Source organism: Coccomyxa subellipsoidea (genome assembly GCF_000258705.1).
Source record: "Coccomyxa subellipsoidea C-169, whole genome shotgun sequence".
Classification (NCBI taxonomy): Eukaryota; Viridiplantae; Chlorophyta; class Trebouxiophyceae; family Coccomyxaceae; genus Coccomyxa; species Coccomyxa subellipsoidea.
This window is the reverse complement of record NW_005178032.1, coordinates 73435-94526: the sequence shown is the minus strand read 5'-3', so window position 1 is coordinate 94526 and position 21092 is coordinate 73435. Positions and strand designations below refer to the sequence as shown.

Sequence of the window (21092 nt, the reverse complement as noted above, 5' to 3'; positions counted from 1 at the left end):
CTGATTGTTTTCGGCAAACATACCATACATGCTCTGCACTAGAACATCTCGTACGTTTGGTGTTGCTTAAACGCTATCACGTGGTTTCTAGGCTCCCGTGTGCCTGGTCCCTTGTCTTGATTGGCGATCTCCCTGCAGCCCTCGCGCGAGCACGGCCGATCGGAACCATCTAGGCATCTCGTCTTCCAGAAGTCTCCAAAGTATGTAGGTGAGATGTTTTCCCATGCAAGTGCGCGAAGACAAGAAGTTTCAGACTGTGCATCTGGGCAGTGACACGGTCCAAGGTTTCAGATGAAACCCCGACCTAAAACGCCGAATGCGTGCGTGTCGTCGGCCTGCTCCATCCTGATGATGGCGCTGGATACCAAGGACTTGATATGGTTATTAAATAGAGATAAGTACTGGTTGAGGGCTCTTTCCTCCTGTCGGTCAGTTAAAATAGCCACGTGCCTTCCCTCTTTGCCCTACGCCGCAGGAAAACGAGTGCAAGGCAATATACTCGACGTCAATGGGTTTCTGGTAGATGATACGGCATCGTTGTTGAGTGGCCGAATTGTAGAAAGACGACGTGACGCAGCACTGATTATGCTTCACCTAATCTTCTGTGCACCGACACAGACCTCCTGTTTCTTGCAGATCAAACCTGATCCTGCCGGGAAGGATGAAGGAAAACGACGACGGTGAATTATCTGTACGATCTGCTTCTGAAGGAGCACCTGGCAGCGGATCACAGAGCAATGGATCCCAGGAGAACCAGAGGAGGAATGTGGTCCTTCACAAGGTCAGCTGCAGCACCCTAAGACACGCTCCATGGAATTCTTCTGAACTTCATATGTTCTCCCTTGAAACTGGTAGCAGATTCTTGTGTTCAGCCACGCGCAGATAAAAGACAACCTTTTGACACACAAAAAAGCTCGTGCCATAGATCCTCTGACCATAAATTGGCGCAATCACCCTCATACGACAGCCATGATCTTCTGGTTGTTAGTCACAAGTTTTCACAAAGTCATGCGCTGCGCAGGTGCTTCAGGCGCTGCAATTCGCAAAGGCGGCCTACGGGAGCAGGAACGCCGCGACACTGGTGCCGGCCTCGGGCTGCATGCGGCTGCAGGGGCTGCCGGACACCTGGGTGGACGTTGCCTGGCAGGACGTCAACAGCGTTGCCTACCTCGCCTTCAGGGTGCAAACATTTCTCCTACTCCTGCTATGACACCCACTTCCTGTCGATACAGGAGAAGGTCTGTCTGCAGATGCTGTCCATGCCGAATGCTGTCCATCCCTCTACCGTGCCTTGCCACCTCACAGCCATCCTCATGCACTTCTGCAAAACTAAGACACCCCACCTTCCCCCATGGCCATTATTCTATTAGCTTGCCTAGCGCAGCTTGGCTCCGGACATAACAGCCATGACTATGCGCTCCCTTAGCCGTACCCATACACATTGGAAAAATTGCTCGGGGTCTCGTGCTTAGTGCCTACACTCCAGCCTCTCAGCTGGCGATCTTCCAACAGAACAGGAATAACAATCACGGCGTCTGGTCTGACAGGGAAGGTTGGAGAGTAATGATTGAAAGGTTGCTGCAACGCAATAGCCCTGAGGGCGGGACCAAGCGCGTTATAGTAACAATATGAATTATAATAATTATAATAAGTTATGATGATAATAGGTGGAATAATATTAGTTATGTCAGATAATCTGACATCGAGTTGTGTGTGGGTGTGCGCACAGGGCCCTCTGCTGAAGGAGTACACGGGCATGCGCGGCTCAGCGCAGGTGCCGCAGTATCTTCAGGGAGTCTCTTCTTCGGCACGCATTGAAGTGGCGGCTCTCTGGCGATTCGAGGCCCTGCAGGAGCACAGCGGCAATATCGCCGGTATCCGCGGCGCCGTCCTCAATCTCTCAGGTGATCTAGAGCTGGCTCCTCCATGTTTGTACTATTCTGATTACTAATCACTGATATCTGAACCAGACAAGCTGCAAGTGAAGGCTGCCAAATTCCTACCCCTTGTTGGTCTGGCCAGATCCAAGCCATAAGGAATGGGCCTGGTGCTCAGTACCTCTACCCGCCCTCTTCCATTCGAGGCGTAATATAAAAGTGCTGGCCCATATGCAACGCTGCCACTTCATTTTGTGCCCTTCCTCCGGGCAGTCTCTTGTGAGTACGATGATGAGACATCTTTCACGCTGCGTGCTTGTAGATTGGAAGTTGCCATAGAGATAGCAGCATAGCGCATGGTCACGCCAAAACCTGCAACATTTGATTAAAAAATCCGTTCCCAGCATCTGCCTGCTTCACCCTGCTGCCCTGCCTTCTCACATAATTGATTGTGGTTAATTGTTTGATCCATCGAGTGGGATACGCCCCACCCATGCATGCTGGTATCCCCAGCAATCACGAGGATACAAGATTGTCTCCTTGAAGAGAACATGCTTGTAATTGAGAAGCTGCCGTGAGGAAGATGAGGTGGTCCTGGCGTGATCTTGGGATGATTGCTGAAAGGAGTTCCTCTTCCCATTCCACACCACAGGTCAAAGTCATGCCAGAACCTGCATTGTCATGTTCAGAAGCTAACGAAGCTTCTGCTAAAGGACTACCCTGCATTCTCCTGAGTGTAGGACTCGCCACGCCGCTCATGTTGCTGATTAGAGCACCATGCTACTGGATTTTTAGCCAATTTGGTGACTCATGCTTTGCAATGTACAGGTGGCAAGGCACCGCGTAGGGTTGTGTGCACGGGGTATTGTGTCGGGGGGTCTTTGGCGGGGGTTGCTGCACCGTGGGCAGCCATCACATGGCCGGAAGCAGATGTGCGCTGCATCACTTTCGGCTCCGCTGTGTGAGTTTTCCTACTGCATACCCCTGTAATCATAATGATAATAATTAAAAGTACCCCTTTGCCCCGGCTGGCGGGGGGCGATATATATACTGAGCACCATGCCCACGGTTGATTGGGTCTTGCTTGGATCTGGCGAGTCCAACAAGGGGTAGGATTATGGCAGCCATCAACTGCAGCTTGTCTGCAGGACGCACCTTGCCTCTTGGCAGGAAGCGTTGGAGCGTTTAGTAGTAATAACAATAATAACAATATACCCCTTCAAGCCTGCTCAACATTATAAACCTTGGAACAGCAAGCGCTGGGAAGTGCCCAGCTTTGCTGTGCCCAGAGTGGCTTTCAGATGAAGTCCCTACACCCTAATAAAAAAAAAAAAAATGTCTTCAAGTCATTGGATGTCTCGCTAAGTGCTGGCTCTAAGCAGCAGAGTGAGGCACCCGCAAGATGGCTGCAAGCAGTGTGGTGGGAAAGACTATTTGATCAGTCTGGGCCCTCTAAACACCCCCTTACATTGACAGCTGTATGTGCAATGGAGCTGCACCTCCAGGAGTTTGACATGCACGGTATGTGTGTCACATCCTGCGTACAATCACAGAAAAAGAAAATCTGAGCAACATCCGCGTGTTCTCACAGATCGAGCCGAGCATACCTGTCTGCTCTTGCAAGCAATCAAATTTGTGCTTGTACTGACCAATAACAGGATTATCTCATTGTGGTCAAAATAGGTGGCAAGGATTTTCAACCACCCTCAGGGTTTAGGGCATTTTTTTCCAGGGATTACCCTAAACCCTTAATATGGAGCATTGCTATTTAAAGTGGAGTCTTGATGCATGCAGGGTGGCGAATCAGGAATTTGCGCATGTGTTTTCTTGGCTGGTGGCAGCCAAGTACGCAATATACCACGCGGGAGATCCGTTAGTCAGCGCCTCTGAAACCGGCGGCTCAATCCCCCTGGGCCACGTCATCCATATCTCCCCTGGCCACGCTGACATGGCGGACATCAAGGGGTGCGCGCTATTCGCTCATCTCTGGCGCTCGCTCTGCTTTGACGCCTGCCTCTCTCTGTTTCTCAAGCATGAGAGAACACTGTTGTGGTGTTTGGTCCACCTGTTTGCATGCACTGGTGCATTCCACTTGGTAGCCACTCACGCGCAGCTATCAAGCACCTTGCAGCTTTCCAGGTGTTGTGATGTGCGCTGATTCTGATCATCGCCCTGCAGCCGGCAGTCATATGGCTAGGATTACACCCACCGATATCACCTGTTCCCGCTCATACACACTGCGCTTTGAGAGATCCCTTTCTTTCCTGAGAGGAGGGCTCACTCCCTAAGATAGATTTGAACCAACGACCTAACAGTTAACAGCCGTCCGCTCTACCACTTAACTCCCCTTGTCATGCAGTAATTCAGCTGCATTCCCTGCAACATGCTGGTGGACAAGCAGCAGCGCACATCGCGCGCCTTGCAACTTAAACCAAGGTTCGGGATGTGTGCTGACTGTGTCTCCCACCATGCGGCAGGCAATTTTATGGCAAGCTTTCAGCCCTTCTTCACACTCTCAAAGCCTTTGTGTTTCCACCTATTTGCCGCTGAATACCAGCTATATTGCCGGCCGCACGGTGTCAGGGAAAGACGGCATATCACACTCTAGAAATAATGATCTTGTGATATGGTGGATTTCCGAGCACCCTCCGGCAGGCAATGATATGGCAAGCTTTTAGCCCTGGTTCTAACTTTCAAAGCCCCTGTGTTTCCGCCTGTTTGCTGCTGATTATGCGAGAAATTGCCGGCCGCATGGCGTCGGGAAAAGACGGCATATCACACTCTAGAAATAAGTTCTTGTGGTGTGGTGTTTTCCGAACGCCATGCGGCAGGCAATGATATGGTACGCTTTTAGCCCTGGTTCATACTCTCAAAGCCCCTGTGTTTCCGCCCATTTGCTGCTGATTATGAGCTACATTGCTGGCCACATGGTGTCAGGGAGATCGGCATATTACACTGTAGAAATAAGAATTGCAATATGTGGTGTTTCTGAGCACCATGCGGCAGGCAATGATATGGCAAGCTTTTAGCCCTGGTTCATACTCTCAAAGCCCCTGTGTTTCCACCTGTTTGCTGCTGATCATGAGCTACATTGCTGGCCACATGGTGTCTGGGAGATCGGCATATTACACTCTAGAAATAAGTTCTTGTAATATGGTGTGTTTCCGAGCGCCATGCGACAGGCAATGATATGGCAAGCTTTAGCCTTTGTTCACACTCTGAAAGCCCCTGTGTTTCCGCCTATTTCCCTGCAGATCATGAGCTACATTGCCGGCCGCATGGCATCGGGAAAAGACGGCATTCCACACTCTAGAAATAAGTTCTTGTGGTGTGGTGTTTTCCGAGCGCCATGCGGCAGGCAATGATATGGCACACTTCTCGCTCACATATAGATCAAAAGTATTCCTGTGATACCACCCATCTGGTGCAGAATTTGAGCTGCATTGTTTGGCACATGATGCCAGCGACTTTGCACATATGACAGCCAACTCTGGTAAGCGGATTTTGTGATATGTGCGGCTGTGAGCATCATGCGGCAGGCAATCACACGCCAAGCTTCCGGTGTAAAAGCAAGTCAACCGACTTTATAAATGCTAAGGAATATGATGAAAACTCAAGGGTGCTTGCAGGGTGCACAAAGACAACGCCTGCCACCTGCTGGCGGCGTACGAGGAGGCGCTGACTAACCCGCACCAGGGGTCGATATCTCATCTCCCCTTTGACACCCGCGGCCTCCAGGGGATCAGCATGAAGTCCATGCACCAACACGTCACAGGTGCGCTGCTGCCCATTGTTATTTATAACGATTTTGGCTGGACGCAAATGTGGCTACAAACATATGCTGGGCCAACACTTTTGATGCCACAAAGGTGGCTGAAGGCTGAAGATATCAGGAGTTTTTTTCCTGAAATCAGTGATTTTGGGCATATTTTTGCTGAAAATGGCTGGAATTTTTCTTCATGCACATGTTAATTAATTTGTAGAAGCCGGTTGGTGGCTTCAAAAGGGAACACCCTCAGGTAGTTTATGCGCCACGAGAATGCCCTGTTTGGCTGTCAAGAGCCACATGGCTTCAGGAGGCCACTAAAAGAAACCCTGCTGCTGCCTGTTCTTATGCCATACTGCAGTTGTACGACATGATCCGAGCAAACTTTTGTATCATTTGTGAGTAAGCAAGGAGTTGAAGTTAAGTTAGGTGCATCCATCTTTCTGCACGAAGGTAGTGGGCGCAGGTAGCCTTGCATGATAAAACTTCATACAGACCGTAGTCTACCGCCCGTTTTCAATAAGTGCAGCAGAGCACATGCTCGATCTGATTGATGTCTTCTGCAGTAAAATCCATCGCAGGGCTGTGCATAAAAGGCAGCAAGCAGATCAGACATGTGTTTGATCCTTGACATGAGTCTTGTATATAACTTTCTACCATTTGTCCCAAGGGTAATTCCAGAGAGGCTGCACCGGGCAGACCAGCAGCTTTAGAAGGGGACTTCAGAATATTATCTCATGAGGGTTCATGGCGCAGGCCTGCGTACAAGCAAACAAGAACAACGAGTCCATTGCCTCCCGGAATTCCCGGGAGGCTTCAAGAAAGAGCGGTCCCTCTGCTCTACCAGAGCTAAATACCGTGTTCGATCAAGAGTCAGAATGTGACTAAGGAGCATGCATGGTACAGAATTGTGGTTAACAAGAAAATGAAGGACAGTGCACCTGCAAAGCAGACCCCAGTGGGCAGCGCTGCGCCTGTAAAAAGTTCCAATATGCATACCTCTAGATCCAAAGTATACTTGACAAAATGCCTGATGGGCTTGCATGGCGCAGACCTGTGGGATGCAAACAAGAAGAGGAAAGACGACGCGCACGCAAAGCAGCCGCCCGGGGGAAGAGCAAACCAGGGCCAGGAGGGCTCCATCGATAACTTCGGGGGCTGTGAAGATCGGGAGCGCGAGTTTGAGACTGCCGCTGGTGGCGGAGGGAGTGCCTCTGCAGATCCGCCTGCCACTCTGAATGCACAAGTGTGAAACCCCCTCCAGCAACTGTCCCAAGAAATATTCTAAGGGTACCGTTCAGATGTGTAAAGAAAGAATGAAAAGGAAGAATGAGAGTCTGTTCACATGCAAGGGTGGCGTTTCATGCGTTGGCCTGAGGTCACTTGTGCAGGAGTGGCGCAACTATGAAGGGGGCTCTCTTGTCAGTCAGGAGACTGTGTGGGTTTCTCTGGGGCTTGTGAGTGGAAAAGAAGCCCTGAAAACATGTGCCCTTGAGCGCCCATTTTGCTTGTGATTTAACCTAGGAAGTCCTGTTCAATCTGAAATTCAAATTTGGTCCTGACAGGTGGAGTCTGTGGTTGGCTGGTTCCAGGGAGCAGCGGCCGCCAGATCATCCCCCAGAGGCGCCGCAAGCTCCGCTGGCCGACACACCTCTGCTGCCGAGACCGCATATGGCGCACACAAGGCAAGTTTATCTGCCCCCAGCGGAACGTTGATTTTTTAAATTTCCTCTCCTGTGCATGCACAAGAATCCACAATGCGCAGACTTCTTTGTGTTCCTTCCAGCTGAACCAAAACGTATGTATATGACTGGTGTGCTGGCAGCAGGAGGCGAGTGTGGCTCTGCCAAATCAGGCGCAGCCACAGCAGGCTCAGCGCGCAGAGGCGTCCTGCTCAAGAGTGTTCCAAGAGGGGCCACATGCGCCCGCCGACTCGCACCCCGGCAAGTCCGAGTTCGGCAAGGTGATCTCTTCTTTGGTTGCATGCAGTCAGAAGCAGGGTTTGACGGTGCCTTCACTGAAATCCAGGGCTGCCCAGACAGCACTTAGGATATCTCTGGGCTACCCCAGGGACATTTGGCATGCCTGGTGCGCCCGCCGACTCGCACCCCGGCAAATCCGAGTTCGGCAAGGTGATTTTTTTTTGGGTTGCATGTAGTCAGAAGCAGGGTGTAAGAGCGCATTCACTGAGAGGCTCAGACAGCACTTTGGATGTCTCTGGACTACCCCAAGGACATTTGACATGCCTGGTGCGCCCACGGACTCACACCCCGTCAAATCCGAGTTTGAAACAGTGATCTGATCTATCCAGTGCAGTCATAGTATGGTGGCAATTGTGTTATTCAGGTGATAACAGGATGCGTGCTCATACGGTGTTTTGGCACTAGGATTCACATCATGCACGATGAGCTTGTGATCAAATCACGGCGTGTGGGAGTATCTTTCCGCGCGCGTTGACAGGGTGTGAATAAATGAATGAACTTTATTTGCATTTCCACCAGGGTGCGAGCTAGCATTCTGGATACACCCACATGAGTGGTCTCCTTGACAAGTTGTACCTCATGCATGAGGTGAAACCTGTCTTAAGGAGATTTTGCTCATGTGCGTGCATCTAACAAAGTAGTTCAAGTGTTCGGGGTACTACTGATTGGCCCCGGCCGGTGGGGGCAGCATTTAAAACTGAGCACCGTGCCCACGGTTGATTGTATTGCTTAAATCCGGCAAGTCCACCACTAGGATTGTGGCAGCCTTTACCTGCAGCTTGTTTACCAGAGTCTGCGGACGCACCTTGCGTCTGGCAGGAAAGGCGTGCAATGCCAGAATAGAAAGAGTAAGTCAAATTCAGGTGTCTCATCAATTGCGCAAAAGGTGAAGGATACACCCACAGGCGAGACTGATCACCAGCTCTGCCTCTGCATGAGGTGGAGCTTCTGACCATGTCCTGCCTGTTGATGCATCTTTCTGCATGCCTCGGACCCCCCAGCCCCTGTTTCTAGTCGCTCTGATCTGTCCGTATCAGCAGTTGCACAGGAAGCAACCGAACATGCGCCCGTGCTTCTGCAAAAAGAGATGCAGCAGCAGTCAAGAGCGGAGGTCCCACCTACGTTGAAATTTACACGCGGGGGATGTCCTTGTTGACGTATTGAGTATTGAACTGTCATCTCTGAGGTGCTTTTGCAGATGCACCTGGCTTCGCGCGTGCGGGGCGCTGCTCTGGCGGCCCATGGAGTGTACCACAGCCTGGAATACTTCAGGGGAGTCACCGGACTGCGCACGTCCGAGCTGCTTGTCTGCAAGAAGACCGAGACTTATGTGCGCACCTGCACTACCTCGTGAATCCTCTAAGAAAATACTCCTTGCAGCACTAGAATCAAGCAGCATCATGCATGCACGAACGCCCTCTGTGTTAGAGCGAGTGCTTCGAGGTGTGGTTTGAGCTTGGAGTTGCATTCCGGACGCGCTGGGCCGGCGGCCGTCCGATTGCTTTGTGTGCCTTCAAACATGAACACGGGAGGCTGGCGCTCGTTTCTGGGCATGGTGGAAGAATCTAGCATGTCCTGACATGTTTCACATGAGTGCACTAGAGCGGTGCTTCATTCACTGATAGGAAGCCTGTTCAGCATTCTTTCATGGTCTGAACTTCAAGCTCAGTTATAAGATACTCAGTCTTCCGTCGGGGCCGGGCCTCGGCCGGGGGCGCGCCGTCTTCCGGTGCAGCCGCCTCTGCCGACGCGGCGGCATCTGCCGCCTCTGATCTATTGTGTGAGTCTGGTGTGCAGTGCGCCGTTGGATGGATGCCGAGCGGAACTCTGGTGATTGCCTTTCGGGGCACAGCCAGCCTCAAGAACGTCCAGGCAGACATCAGCTTCTTCTCCAAGCGGGTCAGAACTCAAGTACCTCAAGGATATGGTTTGTCTGGACAGAAGACTTGCTTTCTGGTGTAGGTTTCGTGAGCCTTCTCTTTGTGTATATGCTTGTCCTGTTCTTGCTGCAGAGTGCTACTGATATCTGTATGGATCCCTGTCCATATAGCTTGTGGTGCTCAGCAGTTTGAACAAGACAAAGATATACACCGAGGCAACATCTTTTTGAATATTACCAACGCATGTTGTTCCTGCCAGAGGCGAGGTGCGTGTGCATGCAAGCAAAAAATATAAATAAAAATCGCATGCAGAGGCTGTCAAAGCCCGCCCCTCAATAGACTCGCCAGATCCAAGCACAACACAATAAACTGTGGGCACGGTGCTCGGTATTCAGACCGCCCTCCGACAGCGGCCATATCCTTTACCCATGTGGGCGGGTGATTGCTGTGTTGGTATATCCTTGCGTTGGTGGAGTCTCTCCAGCCCTGTTCATGTCGCGCACTGTTCTCCACAAGGCTTGTGGGACGCTGATGCAATATAAACGAGACAAGGAAAGCCACCCAGGCAAGGAGAAAAGCCACAAGTTGGATTTTGGGGTCAGCATTTTGGGTTCTCATCCTAGTTTCACTGCAGAAAGCCAAGCTTGGGCCCTTCAAATTGTATTTTTACTAAACAAATATTTAATTACCGATGTAAATGCCAGGTGGAGCTCCTGCCTAAGGCGTTCCCTGGCGCCAAGGCCCACAGCGGCTTTCTGCAGGTTCGCCATCGAGGTCTTTATTCATAAGCTTCAGTGCATTGATACGGACATGAATTGATATCGCGCAACATGATAAAGCCAGCTGAGACTAAGACTTTGGCAAAACAACCAATAGCACAAGGGATGGACTCAGTGCCGCATGCATCTGCAAAAGAATTATTGCCCAAATTATGCTCTGGCTGAACGTGGAATGATCTCATGATACATGCTTTGGCTGCTGCAGCAACTGAGCTCCATCACCAACCCCGAGTCATGCGACTCCAATCTGGAAGAGACCATCAAGGTATCCTGTTTCTGCGTTACATTTCCCTGATCCTTTGACCTGTGCCCCTTTCCCCCTCGTGCCCAAATTGCATCCTGTTAGCTGGTGCACTTTGTTGCAAAGGCCCATTCCTCCGTTTGAGTGTGTATCCTACATCTGGTCTTGTCCAGGCCTGGACTGAAATGCCTGCAAGGAGTGCTTGCTTGGCTTCCCTTGCTTCCATAGAGCCATGCAGCACGACAGAAGCAAGGGATAGCGATGAGCACCCTTTGCAGGCTATCCAGCGCGGTGCTTGTATGTGTAGGCAGACCAGCCCGTTGTGTGCTTTCAGCATCACCAGGGGCTTCAATCTGACACTATGTATCAGGGTTCAGGTTGCTATAACCACATTATAATCCCCTTGGTTCCTGGTTGGTCTGGCGAGGCCAACAAGGTGTAGATCTGTGGCAGCCTCTACCTGCAGCTCGCCTGCCGGACTCACCTTGCCTCTAGCAGGAATTGCATGTCAACTTAGAGCACCATCGTCAGCATGACGATGGTCTGCTGACATGTGCGTGCATGTGTGCGCAGGTGCTGACGGCAGGGCAGGAGCCCAATCGCATAATCTGCTGCGGCCACAGCCTCGGCGGCGCCGTGGCGGCCTTAGGTGATTTACTCATCACCCTCTAACTCTTTGCATGAATAAGTCAGTTCTTACAGTAGCAGTATTTGCACGCTGTATCTCCCAGAGGCAAGGTGCGTCCTTGCCTCTGGGATATACAGCATGCAAGTTGCGTCTACAAATAAGCTGCAGGCAAGGGTGCATTTGCTGGGGAACATTCCGTCCTTGCAGTGCTTCCAGCAATGGGGAGCATGCCCCACTGTTGCGACGTTTCAGAATCGGAATGTTGCCCAACAGCCTTCCTGCATCACTTGCTTTGGAATTCAACCTTCCCATGTGTTGAACCATGGTGCCAAGGGCCATGCCAAGTTAGGCTGCAGTCAGCAATGGGGATCATGCTCCATTCTTATTTTAGTCTCGAGTGGTATGCTTCTTGACACAATAGGAGCGCAGGACAGTACAAGTCCAGCACAGCATAGATTTTGAGACTGTTTGCTCCAGGCATATTTAAGACAGTCGGTATTCCCTTCAAACATTACACATGCACCGCCCCAGAATAACCTTGCTGGCCTGCACGCAGCTGACATGTGGGCGGCGTTGGGTTTTAGACCAGCCTTTTGCCGCTCAACTCTTTTTAGCTTCCGGTAGGCGAGGCCCGATCGCCCTGGCTGGAGGGCTCATGGCTTGCGCCCCCCGCAGGTGTGCGATATGTTCCCTGGTTGCAGGTTCACTGACCTTCAAGAATAAAGTATTTCACTGATGCGCGCAGCCGGCATGTGGGCTGCGTTCCAGTGGCCGGACGCGGACGTGCGCTGCATCGGCTTTGGCACTCCACGCGTGGGCAACAAAGCGCTGTGCCGCTGCGTCAACTTCATCATCGGGCAGTCCATCCGCGTCGAGCACGGCCACGATCCAATCCCCTTGATGCCTGCTCGCGCCCTGTGAGTGTCCCTATCTGTGCCTGGTGCACTTCTCTGTCGTGAGCGTTGATGTCGAGTGTTATTCTTATTATTATTCCACGCTTTTTCTGCCGAAGGCAAGGTGCGTCCTGCAGACAAGCTGCAGTTAAAGGCTGCCAAATTCCTACCCCCTGATGGACTCGCCAGATCCAAGCAAAGACCCAATCAACCGTGGGCACGGGGCTCAGTATTTATACCGCCCCCCGCCAGCCGGGGCCGACGTTGATGTCGAGTGTGCTGGAGTATAGGTTGGTTCAGAGCACGCGCTCTGTGAGCTTCCTGTCTGGACCTCTACACTTGCCGCTGAGATGCAAGTGTGTTGAGCGGTGCATGTCAATGCTGAATGCTGCAGCTGTCATTGATTGTCAACTTTGTCGTTGGGCAGTCCATCCGCGTCAGACACAGCCATGACCCCATTTCATTGCTGCCTGCGCGCGCCCTGTGCGCACTCTTCCTATCTGTTTCTGTGCTTGCTGCCGCTTCTTGCTTGTTTCAGTAAAAGATGTTGGTAGGTTATCCAGCAGTCATGATTGGCGCGCTTGGAAAGCCCGCGCGCCCTGTGAGCTTTCTGTCTGTCCCCTATACTCGGTGTTTCCTGTTGCGATGCTATGTCATGAGATTGGATGTCAAGTAAGCAAGACACAGTAGAAGTTGTTGGTTTGCTGCGCGCGTTTCGGTGCGCGGGTTCGCTGTCTGGCTCTACCGTAGGGCATGTGCTGCCACTCACTGCAGTGCTCCCTGATAGTTTCAAATGTCACAGCGATCCAGGAGTCGCATGGTCCGCAAGAAAGGCTGGCTTGGAATCAGGATATGCTTCACAGTGCCAAATGTACAGTCCTTGGAGGGCCCGTAAATGAAGTTGAACTTGCGATTGACTCTGTAATGCGCCCTCAGAAAGTGCAGAATACTTACGGGTTCCTCTGTCAGTACCAACCTTCTCAATTACTGGCTCACTGATAGTACTGCAGTGCACAGTCATTGAGATAGCCGAGTATCGAGAGAGGACCTTCAAGTACACATGAGCATACAATGCTTCGCATGACATGATTATCAAGATGTGTGCTGGGCTTGCAGGGGATATGATGTGTTCGAGCACTCGGTGGCGCTGCACAAGAAGCGCATCTGGCAGGATTGCCGGCCGCTCGTCTGCAAAGCGTTCCCTGATTTTGCCCATCATGGCATGGTCGGCTATTTCAGGTGCAACATTCCCTGCATTTTTCAGATCTGGTCAACATTGCACTTTTTCTCATGCTGTGGAACCTCGTTCCGGATTTGACATCCCAGAAGGACTCCACCAGGAACTGGCCAGGGACTTCTGGTCTCTGGGTTTGGATTCTCGTCCCCCCAGGATTTGCTTTCCTGGGCAAATTACTAGTGTTCTGAAAAGCGCAGAGGCTCTCTTGGGACCTCCTTGACTTTGCAGAAGCCCAATCAAGAGCTGAGGTTGTTGCTTTAGGAGAAGAAGAAGAAGAAGAAGAAGAAGAAGAAGAAGAAGAAGAAGAAGAAGAAGAAGAAGAAGAATGTAAGATCACGTCACAGCAGGAAATGGCCCACAAACATGGTGAGGGTGCTGTGCAGGGTGCTACAGAAGTGCACCCCTGGCGACTCGGGCGTGGAGATTTGGGACGAGCCGGATCTGCACCCCGAGAAGGACCTCAATGAAATGCTGCGGCAGCAGAGCAAGATCAAGTGTTCCTGCTGAGTCAGCGTTGCATCAATGGGCGCTGCGCAGATTGTGAAGCAAGCAGGCCACGTGGAACCTTACATGCAGTACCTGAAATGACCTCAAAAGCTTGCGCAGATCTTATTTCAATATCGAGAATTCAGAGTTGTCTGTGAATTGATGCCCCGTGCACGCATTGTGTGGCTTGTGTATACACCTGAATGCATGAAATCACTATGAATGCACAATGCTTGTGGTGACTATGATGGGTATTAAGTTTTGCCAATGTCTTCACAATGCAACAATAACTCTCATCTGTAAGAAAAAGCAGCACACCTTCAAGGAATGCATCTGGGAAGCTGGGGGAAGCTGGTGTTAGAGCCATTTCTGGCGATGGCACCTTGTTGGAAGCCGCCCGATCCCTATATTGGGCAACATCTTTAATACATCTTCAGAAGAGCAACACATAGCACTCGAGCAAAGGAAGTAAGTTCACACTCTTTCTGCGTACTGGCATGAAATCTTTCGTCCACAAGATCAAGGACAAGGTACACGAGACTCGTGCAAACATGAAGGATGACAAGGGTGACCAGCCTTCAGAGTTCCCCCGCACGGTGCGTTGTTCGGCTAAGCACTCTCTTGAAGGTTGTTTTTTTTTACATTTAGTAATGCGAGAAGCTGGATTTGAGCTTGCAGGTTTGTGGTTTTATCACTGCCTGGCCAGTGAGCAGCTGGGGAAACCCGCTGACGCTATGTGCCCAGATCATGTACAATGAGACAATATGGGATTTGGCATTGGATTGCATCTCACCTGCATCCTCATCCTCATCAAGATCTAGCATTGGCCGTGGTGTGTCGTACACGGGGAAGCTATCCTCCGGGACGCGAAGTTGGAAGGGCTGTTCTTGCTCTATATTTTGAGGCAAGTAATGAGTGCTACTGCACTCATTGCAGGGACTCCAGCCTGGGATAGATCAGACCGAGGCCGGGACGGGCAAGAGCAGCCCCCTTCACAACGATGCCCGCTCAGGAATAGCCGGATCGAAGCTGGACGCCGGTGTTGGCGAGGCAGGGAGGACGCAGCTCATGCCGGAGGATCCCATCAAGCACAGCAGCACTTACGATGTACGCTGTCTTCCCGCTCACGTTGCCTCATTCCGTGTTGAGAGTGTCTTCCTTTCACTGGCATCCCAGCGATGAGGGAGCTGCTGACTCATTCATCGTTCCTCTTCAGCTTGCCCTGCAGCCAGCCATTTTTCAACAATTTCTTATGGAGGTCCAATTCTGAGTTGAGGATTCTTCGTGCAGGCATCCAAGTATCCCATTGCGCAGCCTCGCGCGACAGAGCACAAGCAGCAGGATGTGATTGCACCCTCTCCACACGCCACCACGAACCTGGGAGGGGTAAACACCCCCAAGGACGCTGGCTATGCACCCCTGCACGAGAGCATTGCCTCAGGAGCCACCAGCGTGACTGGCTCCGTGGGCAGCTACGCTTCACAGGGCAAGGTGAGCTTCCAACACTTCATACCTTCATCTGAGGTGTAGTGTCAATTAACAGATATTCCACTCCTCTCAGCTGTTGTCTAGGATCGCAAAGCACTTGGCCTGTTTTATATATCGCAATATAAAAGGCAGGAGCATATTCCGCATCTTCAAGGACAAGGTGGCATTCTTTTGCTTTAGCCGCAGCACAGCAGCAAACAGTGGCGCATTTCTGTAATATATTTTGCGATGCAGACATGCTCTGACTATTGCAGATATGTTTTGAGTTTCTTTTAAATAACAAAGCAACCTGATGTGGCTGCAGGGCATCCCCAGCACTAAGCCGGCCACCACCGACATTGGGCTGACACCAGCCATCTCCAAGATCGATGCCAAGCCAGACACATCCAAGATTGGCTCCGCCACCAAGGGCCATGTGGAATCGGAGCCCCTGCTGAAGCATAAGGCGGATGACAACAAGGCTGCCCACGGCACCGGCATGGGCCTGCCCAACTTTGCCCAGGACACTGTGCGCTCCTCCTTCTATATCACAAATCCAGCACAAGCATACATTGCAATCGTCATTGCATGCAAGCATGTTCAGTCAGATGCCATGCACCCTGTCTTCTCCCGCATGCATTTGACACTTTGATTCCGTATAGATGGAAGTGAAGCTGGGATGGCTTCTGCCTGTATGGACTGCATCGGCAACGTGACTCGTGCGCATGGCTGCTTGTGGTTTAAATACGATTTGTTTGAAGACACTTACACGACATGTTCCATGTTCTACAGGGTTTCAACAGCACCAAGCCGTTCTCCACGAACACAAGCTCAGCACCGGACGTGTCTAAGATCACCGCCAAGTTTGACGCGTCGAGCACCGGCTTCAGCACCGGCGCTCAGTCTGACGCTGCCGGCTCGCTGCACCACAAGGCTCAGGAGAACAAGGCTGCGCACGGCTCCGGCATGGGCCTGCCCAACTCTGCCCAGGACACGGTGTGTTTCATGTCCCTTTTCACCTGTCACTACAGACAGAACGTCTCATGCAATATGGGCCAATTGGCCGCCCGTTGGCACTTTTCACATGTGCATGCTCCCTGCCATGGTGGTTGAGTCTTGATGAAGAGTAGACGAATGTCAGTCTGCCTGCTTGTGCAGGAGAGAGTCTGCCGTTTTCCCTGCAATGCAAGTCATGGAGAACCAAGCGGATGCATGCTGTATTTATCGTTGTTCTGTGCTGTGTCCAGCTGAGCAAGGGAGGCAAGGACGATGCCAGCAGCTTTTCCTTCGACAACAAGTTGGACAAGAAGACTGGCGGCAGCATCCTGGACTCAGCCAGGGACCACTCTGACAGCTCATCCAAGAGGAGCGGTGAGTTATCTGCACATGCATGACACTTCCCGAGCGCTACATAAACATGGTGTTGTTCTCATGAAATGACAGTGGCTCTCTCCAGAGTACAGTCATAAGCATGTATGAATATGGCTTTCATAAAGTGCCATGATTGGCTGGGAGTTTGCATTGCAATCGAGGTACATATAGGATCAGGGCCTATGGCATGCATGCTTTGTCTCAATTTGACAAGGTGACATGTGCGCGCAGACTACACAAGCGCTCTGGACAAGATCACAGACAGCACAGCCGACAGTGGCACGGCGACTTCTGAGAGCAAGGGCGTGACGGCCACCGCTGCCGAGTACATCAGCTCGGGCGCGCAGGCTGTTGCTCAGAAGGCCAAGGAGGTGCGGAGCTGTGCAACACATTCTCCAATATTGGGGACAATCCTGCAGCTTGTGACCTGTGGTACTTGCCATGCAATGCTGTGTCACTTGAAGTACACAGCACTTTGCTTTACTATTTGTGGTACACGTCATGCATTGCTGTATCAATTGCATTTGAAGCAAACAGCTCGCAGATTGGCACGTAATGCGCGCTAATTGTTGCATCGAAACCAAGCTGATGCTGCTTGTGTCATCGATCAAAATTGGGATGTCTTTGCAGGTTCGTGAGTCTGTGGATTCAGGCACTGCAACCAAGGATGCCAAGGCCAATGTGCAGGTAAGAGATTTGGGGAAAAATATCCTTCACATGCCTTTGCAACCAACTTGCATGGGGGTGCCTATGGTGGATGGCCGCTATGACGATTTTGGGGTTGGCATATATATTTGTAAGAGCCACGCAGGTATCCCAAGGCCCCATGGTGGGGCCACCTTCCATGTGCATCCTGCCGTCTACTGTTGTGGGACAAATGTAAGCCAGCAAATGTTGCAGGCTAGGATGCCTTTATTGTTGCGGGCTGTGGCCCTTATGTTTCTGCCAGCCACGGACAGAACATCATGGAAATCCTGCAATGCTCAAATCACACCTAACTAGGAGGGCACTAAAACCATTTTGCTGGGGGAATAGGGTGCCAGCGACAAGACAAAGGCAGCTGGGCAGTCAGTGGTGGACAGCGCAGCGCAGGGCACCAAGACTGTGGGTGACGCCGTCAAGCCCTACACCGACGCTGCTGCCGACCAGGCCAAGGCCGGTGCGTATTTTAATGTTCACTTACATTTAATCCGATGAGGAGGGGCAAGTTGCAACCGCCTTGGCAAGGGAATGACACCGATGGAGTCATCAGATTTCAGGACGCCTACAGGGAACTCGAAAGACTGAAGTGATATGTCCTTAGCTGACTGTGCATGCGCACCTCGCATCACCACCTCTGCACAGGGATAAGTAACATGTGGTGTGCTTGTGTGATTTTGCTGTGCTGCACTGACGAAGTGGTAATGTTTGCTGTAGCTGTGGACGCGGTCCAGGAGAAGTCCGGCATTGCGGGCAGGAACGACATGACCGTCCTGCAGAAGGCGCAGGCTGTCGTCCAGACGGCCGCCGCCGCCACTGCTGAGAAGGCCAGCCAGGCTTACCAGTGAGCAATCCCTTATACATCTCTGTAATCATTTTGACAGGCCACAAAATCTTTGGCTGCTAGATCATGTGTGCTGTTCGGGCTGTAGAGCACATGGGCACTTCCGAGTTGTTCACTCATGATCAAAGTCCAGAGGATTTGCGTCCCCTTGTAGGCATGCAAACAATTCCAACACTGACAGCCGCCAACAGAAAGCAGAAACTTGGGTGGTCAGATGACCTGATGGACTTGCATATGTGTGTATCTGCAGGGTGGTTGCACAGAAGGTGCACGAAACGGGTCTGCCGCAGGCAGCGGCCGGGCACGCTGCGACGGCGCGCGACACGGCCGCCGGCACGGCCGCCACCGCGCGCGACCGCGCTGCCGAGCATGCTGCGGCCGCAAAGGAAGTTGCTGCCGCCAAGTACAGCGACCTCTCCGCCGAGGTTTGTTTCTATTGTCTCAGTTTGCGTATTGCTGAGAAAGCAGAGCAAAGCATGATTTTGTCCCTGGCATGTGTGGTGGAAGGATGTAGCTTTCTGTGCAGTTGCTACATTCTTTGCCACAGAAACTGGGAACAAGGACGTCTTGCAGTTGCAACTTCCTTTTGCTCGACTGCACAGCAGCGTTGCAATGCATCTGTCTCTCAAGATATCCAGGACTGCCTGGAAATCTTGAGAGGCAGAGGCATTGCAACGCTGCTGTGAAGGTTGTCCGCATCCCAAATGCAAGCCAGCACAATGGATGAAATCAGGCAATGTAAGGATCTGTCCCAATCTTGTCATGTTGCGACGATCACTGGTCAGACTTGTTGCAGTTGCGTCGGCAGGCGCAGCGTCAGCAGGAGGCTGGCAAGGCGGCCCTGGAGCAGGGCAAAATGCATGTGCAGGAGGCTGGCCGTGCTGCGCAGCAGAAGGCTGCAGAGCTCGCGCAGAACGTAAGTCCTGCATTACCTCCATTTTGACTCGCAAATTTGAGAAAACCTGGCTGGTGGGTGGCGGTGGTACATATCCTGAGCACCAAGTCCACAGTTAAATGAGGCTTTTCTAGATCTTGCGTCCAGGAATGTAGACCCCCTCACCTGCAGCCTGCCAGACGCACCTTGCCTTGGGCGAGGGTATCTGCATAGAAGTGAATGAGATTTGTGAGATGCTTCGCAGCCTTACCAATACTTGTAGCAATGCACAGCTGAATGTGGCATGCGTTGTGCTACTGTTCAAAAAAGCCTACTCTGAAAAGCCTGCGTTAATGTAAGCATTAAATTCAAACATGCAGGTGCGTGAGGCTTCAGTTGAGGATGTGAACCGCAGCTGGCTGGGTCGCACTGCGGGAGGCATCGTGCTCGTCGCCCTGGCCAGGTGAGCTGAGCTTGATCAACTCCTCCCAATTAACCTCTAAAACCCCTCCTGGTTGGGAGATCCTATACCTATTTCCATGCGAGATACGCATCGTGCTTTGTTCTGCTATCTGTAAGTGCAGAAGGACACTATTTACAAGACACTGGAAATAGGTTCAGGAAGTTACTCATTTATGCAGCAGGTGTGTTGGTACATCATTGGTTTGATGTGTAATTTGCATTGTATATTGCTGTAGCATGACCCCAACTATATTGCACATCCTGCACTCCGTGCTGAAATTTGGACATTGTCTCGCACCATTGTGCCATGTTTGTTCAGCACTTCTTCTTTCCTGCGCAGCTATGCACTGGGCGTGCCATTCCGCTACGGCCTGGCGGCAGCCCTGTTTGCTCTGGCTGCTGTGCTGTTTGCTGACTGGGACCGCTCCCGCAGCGTCGGCGGCCGCAGCTCCCCGCTCATGCACACGCGCATTGTTGAGCCGGTGAGATCTTCTTCTGAAAAGTCTGTCCTTCTATGGACACCTGTATATTCGAGGTTTAAGGCAAATCATAACTACCTGCTTGTCCTCGTGTGACTATGGATAGAAAAGATGCAAGGGGACTCATACCGAGCGATTTTTCCTCCCACATGTCAGTATGATGTCACCCCCAGCATTTAGCTGGGTTGCACCTGTTATTTTTGGCACACGTGCTTGCAGATGGACGCGCCTGTCTTGGGGTGTGCCCTGCAAATTCCCCTGCACTTTGATAGGTAGGAGCAAATTACAATGGTCTGTATGTGCAGCCTTCACAGTGTGAGTGCATATGGACAATACCTGTGGTGTGCATCTCAAGTGAGTCATGCATGGGATTACATACTCACAATCTGTTTGTTTGTTGCGCGCAGAAGACTGTGGAGGTTCGCCCCGAGATGCTGGTGACGCCGACAGAGTTTGGCATTGTCAAGGCGCATGCCGGCCGCATCGAGGAGCACCCACTCACCGGAGCGCGCTTTGTGAAGGAAGAGTGAAGAACCAATAGCTCCTAAGGAGCACACTTTACCAAGAAGATTGAAGAGACCATAGTCTAAAATCTGTCCTTGAAAGGACAATCTCGACACAGGTGCTTGCGCCAGGCTGCAAGGCGCAAGCAGCTGCCAGGAAATGAGTGGATTCGTTGGGTGGTGTATCTCAGGAGGCAGCTTTGCTGTGGCATCCACGACAATCAAGCACAATGACATAGTGTATCCTGATGACAGCTTTTTGGGTTGTGTGAATGTTAAGGACGTGCTATCCCAGGCGAGTTTTAAGACAGTAGTTGTAGCCGCTCAATTTTCCTCCTAATTAGAGCAGATCAGCATGCAGGGTGACATGTCCTCTTCTTTAGAAGCTTCCTGTGGCCAGTTTTGCCTGCAGCTTGTGAGTAGCATCAAATACACACCTTCAAGACAATCAGACCAAGGTAGTCCTGAGTATACAAGAGATGTAAAGATAATTCGTGATTAAATCCAGCAATGCATTAGAATTACCATATCCTATATCGAGGGGTACAGCAAGCATCTGGAACACTTTTCCCACATATACACACCCCTCCTCAAGGCTCAAGAGTGCATGCAACATGTTGTGCT

At 51.6% G+C, this 21092-nt stretch overlaps 2 protein-coding genes and 1 pseudogene across 3 annotated transcripts; 2 read left to right on the top strand and 1 right to left on the bottom strand.

Moving 5' to 3' along the window:
* Positions 1–661: 661 nt before the first annotated feature.
* Positions 662–13790, top strand: COCSUDRAFT_56196 (hypothetical protein; the record flags this gene model as incomplete). Its single annotated transcript, XM_005646230.1, has 18 exons — positions 662–781; positions 1022–1180; positions 1730–1904; positions 2706–2838; positions 3672–3842; positions 5507–5652; positions 6696–6839; positions 7236–7354; positions 7472–7606; positions 8824–8931; positions 9054–9117; positions 9361–9524; positions 10210–10266; positions 10490–10549; positions 11099–11174; positions 11899–12070; positions 13163–13271; positions 13545–13790. 18 exons carry the CDS (start codon positions 662–664, stop codon positions 13788–13790), a joined length of 2358 nt encoding a protein of 785 aa, XP_005646287.1.
* Positions 4160–4229, bottom strand: COCSUDRAFT_t45 (annotated as a pseudogene). Its single transcript has one exon. The product of its transcript is annotated as a tRNA-OTHER (tRNA).
* Positions 13791–14320: 530 nt separating the features above from the next.
* On the top strand, positions 14321–20495 carry COCSUDRAFT_56195 (hypothetical protein; the record flags this gene model as incomplete). The annotated part of the gene is made up of 15 exons (XM_005646229.1): positions 14321–14365; positions 14706–14876; positions 15060–15260; positions 15562–15765; positions 16029–16232; positions 16484–16607; positions 16839–16978; positions 17238–17294; positions 17643–17766; positions 18024–18150; positions 18401–18575; positions 18959–19066; positions 19405–19487; positions 19827–19968; positions 20373–20495. The coding sequence occupies 15 exons, from the start codon at positions 14321–14323 to the stop codon at positions 20493–20495; spliced, it is 2028 nt and encodes a 675-aa protein (XP_005646286.1).
* Positions 20496–21092: the final 597 nt, after the last annotated feature.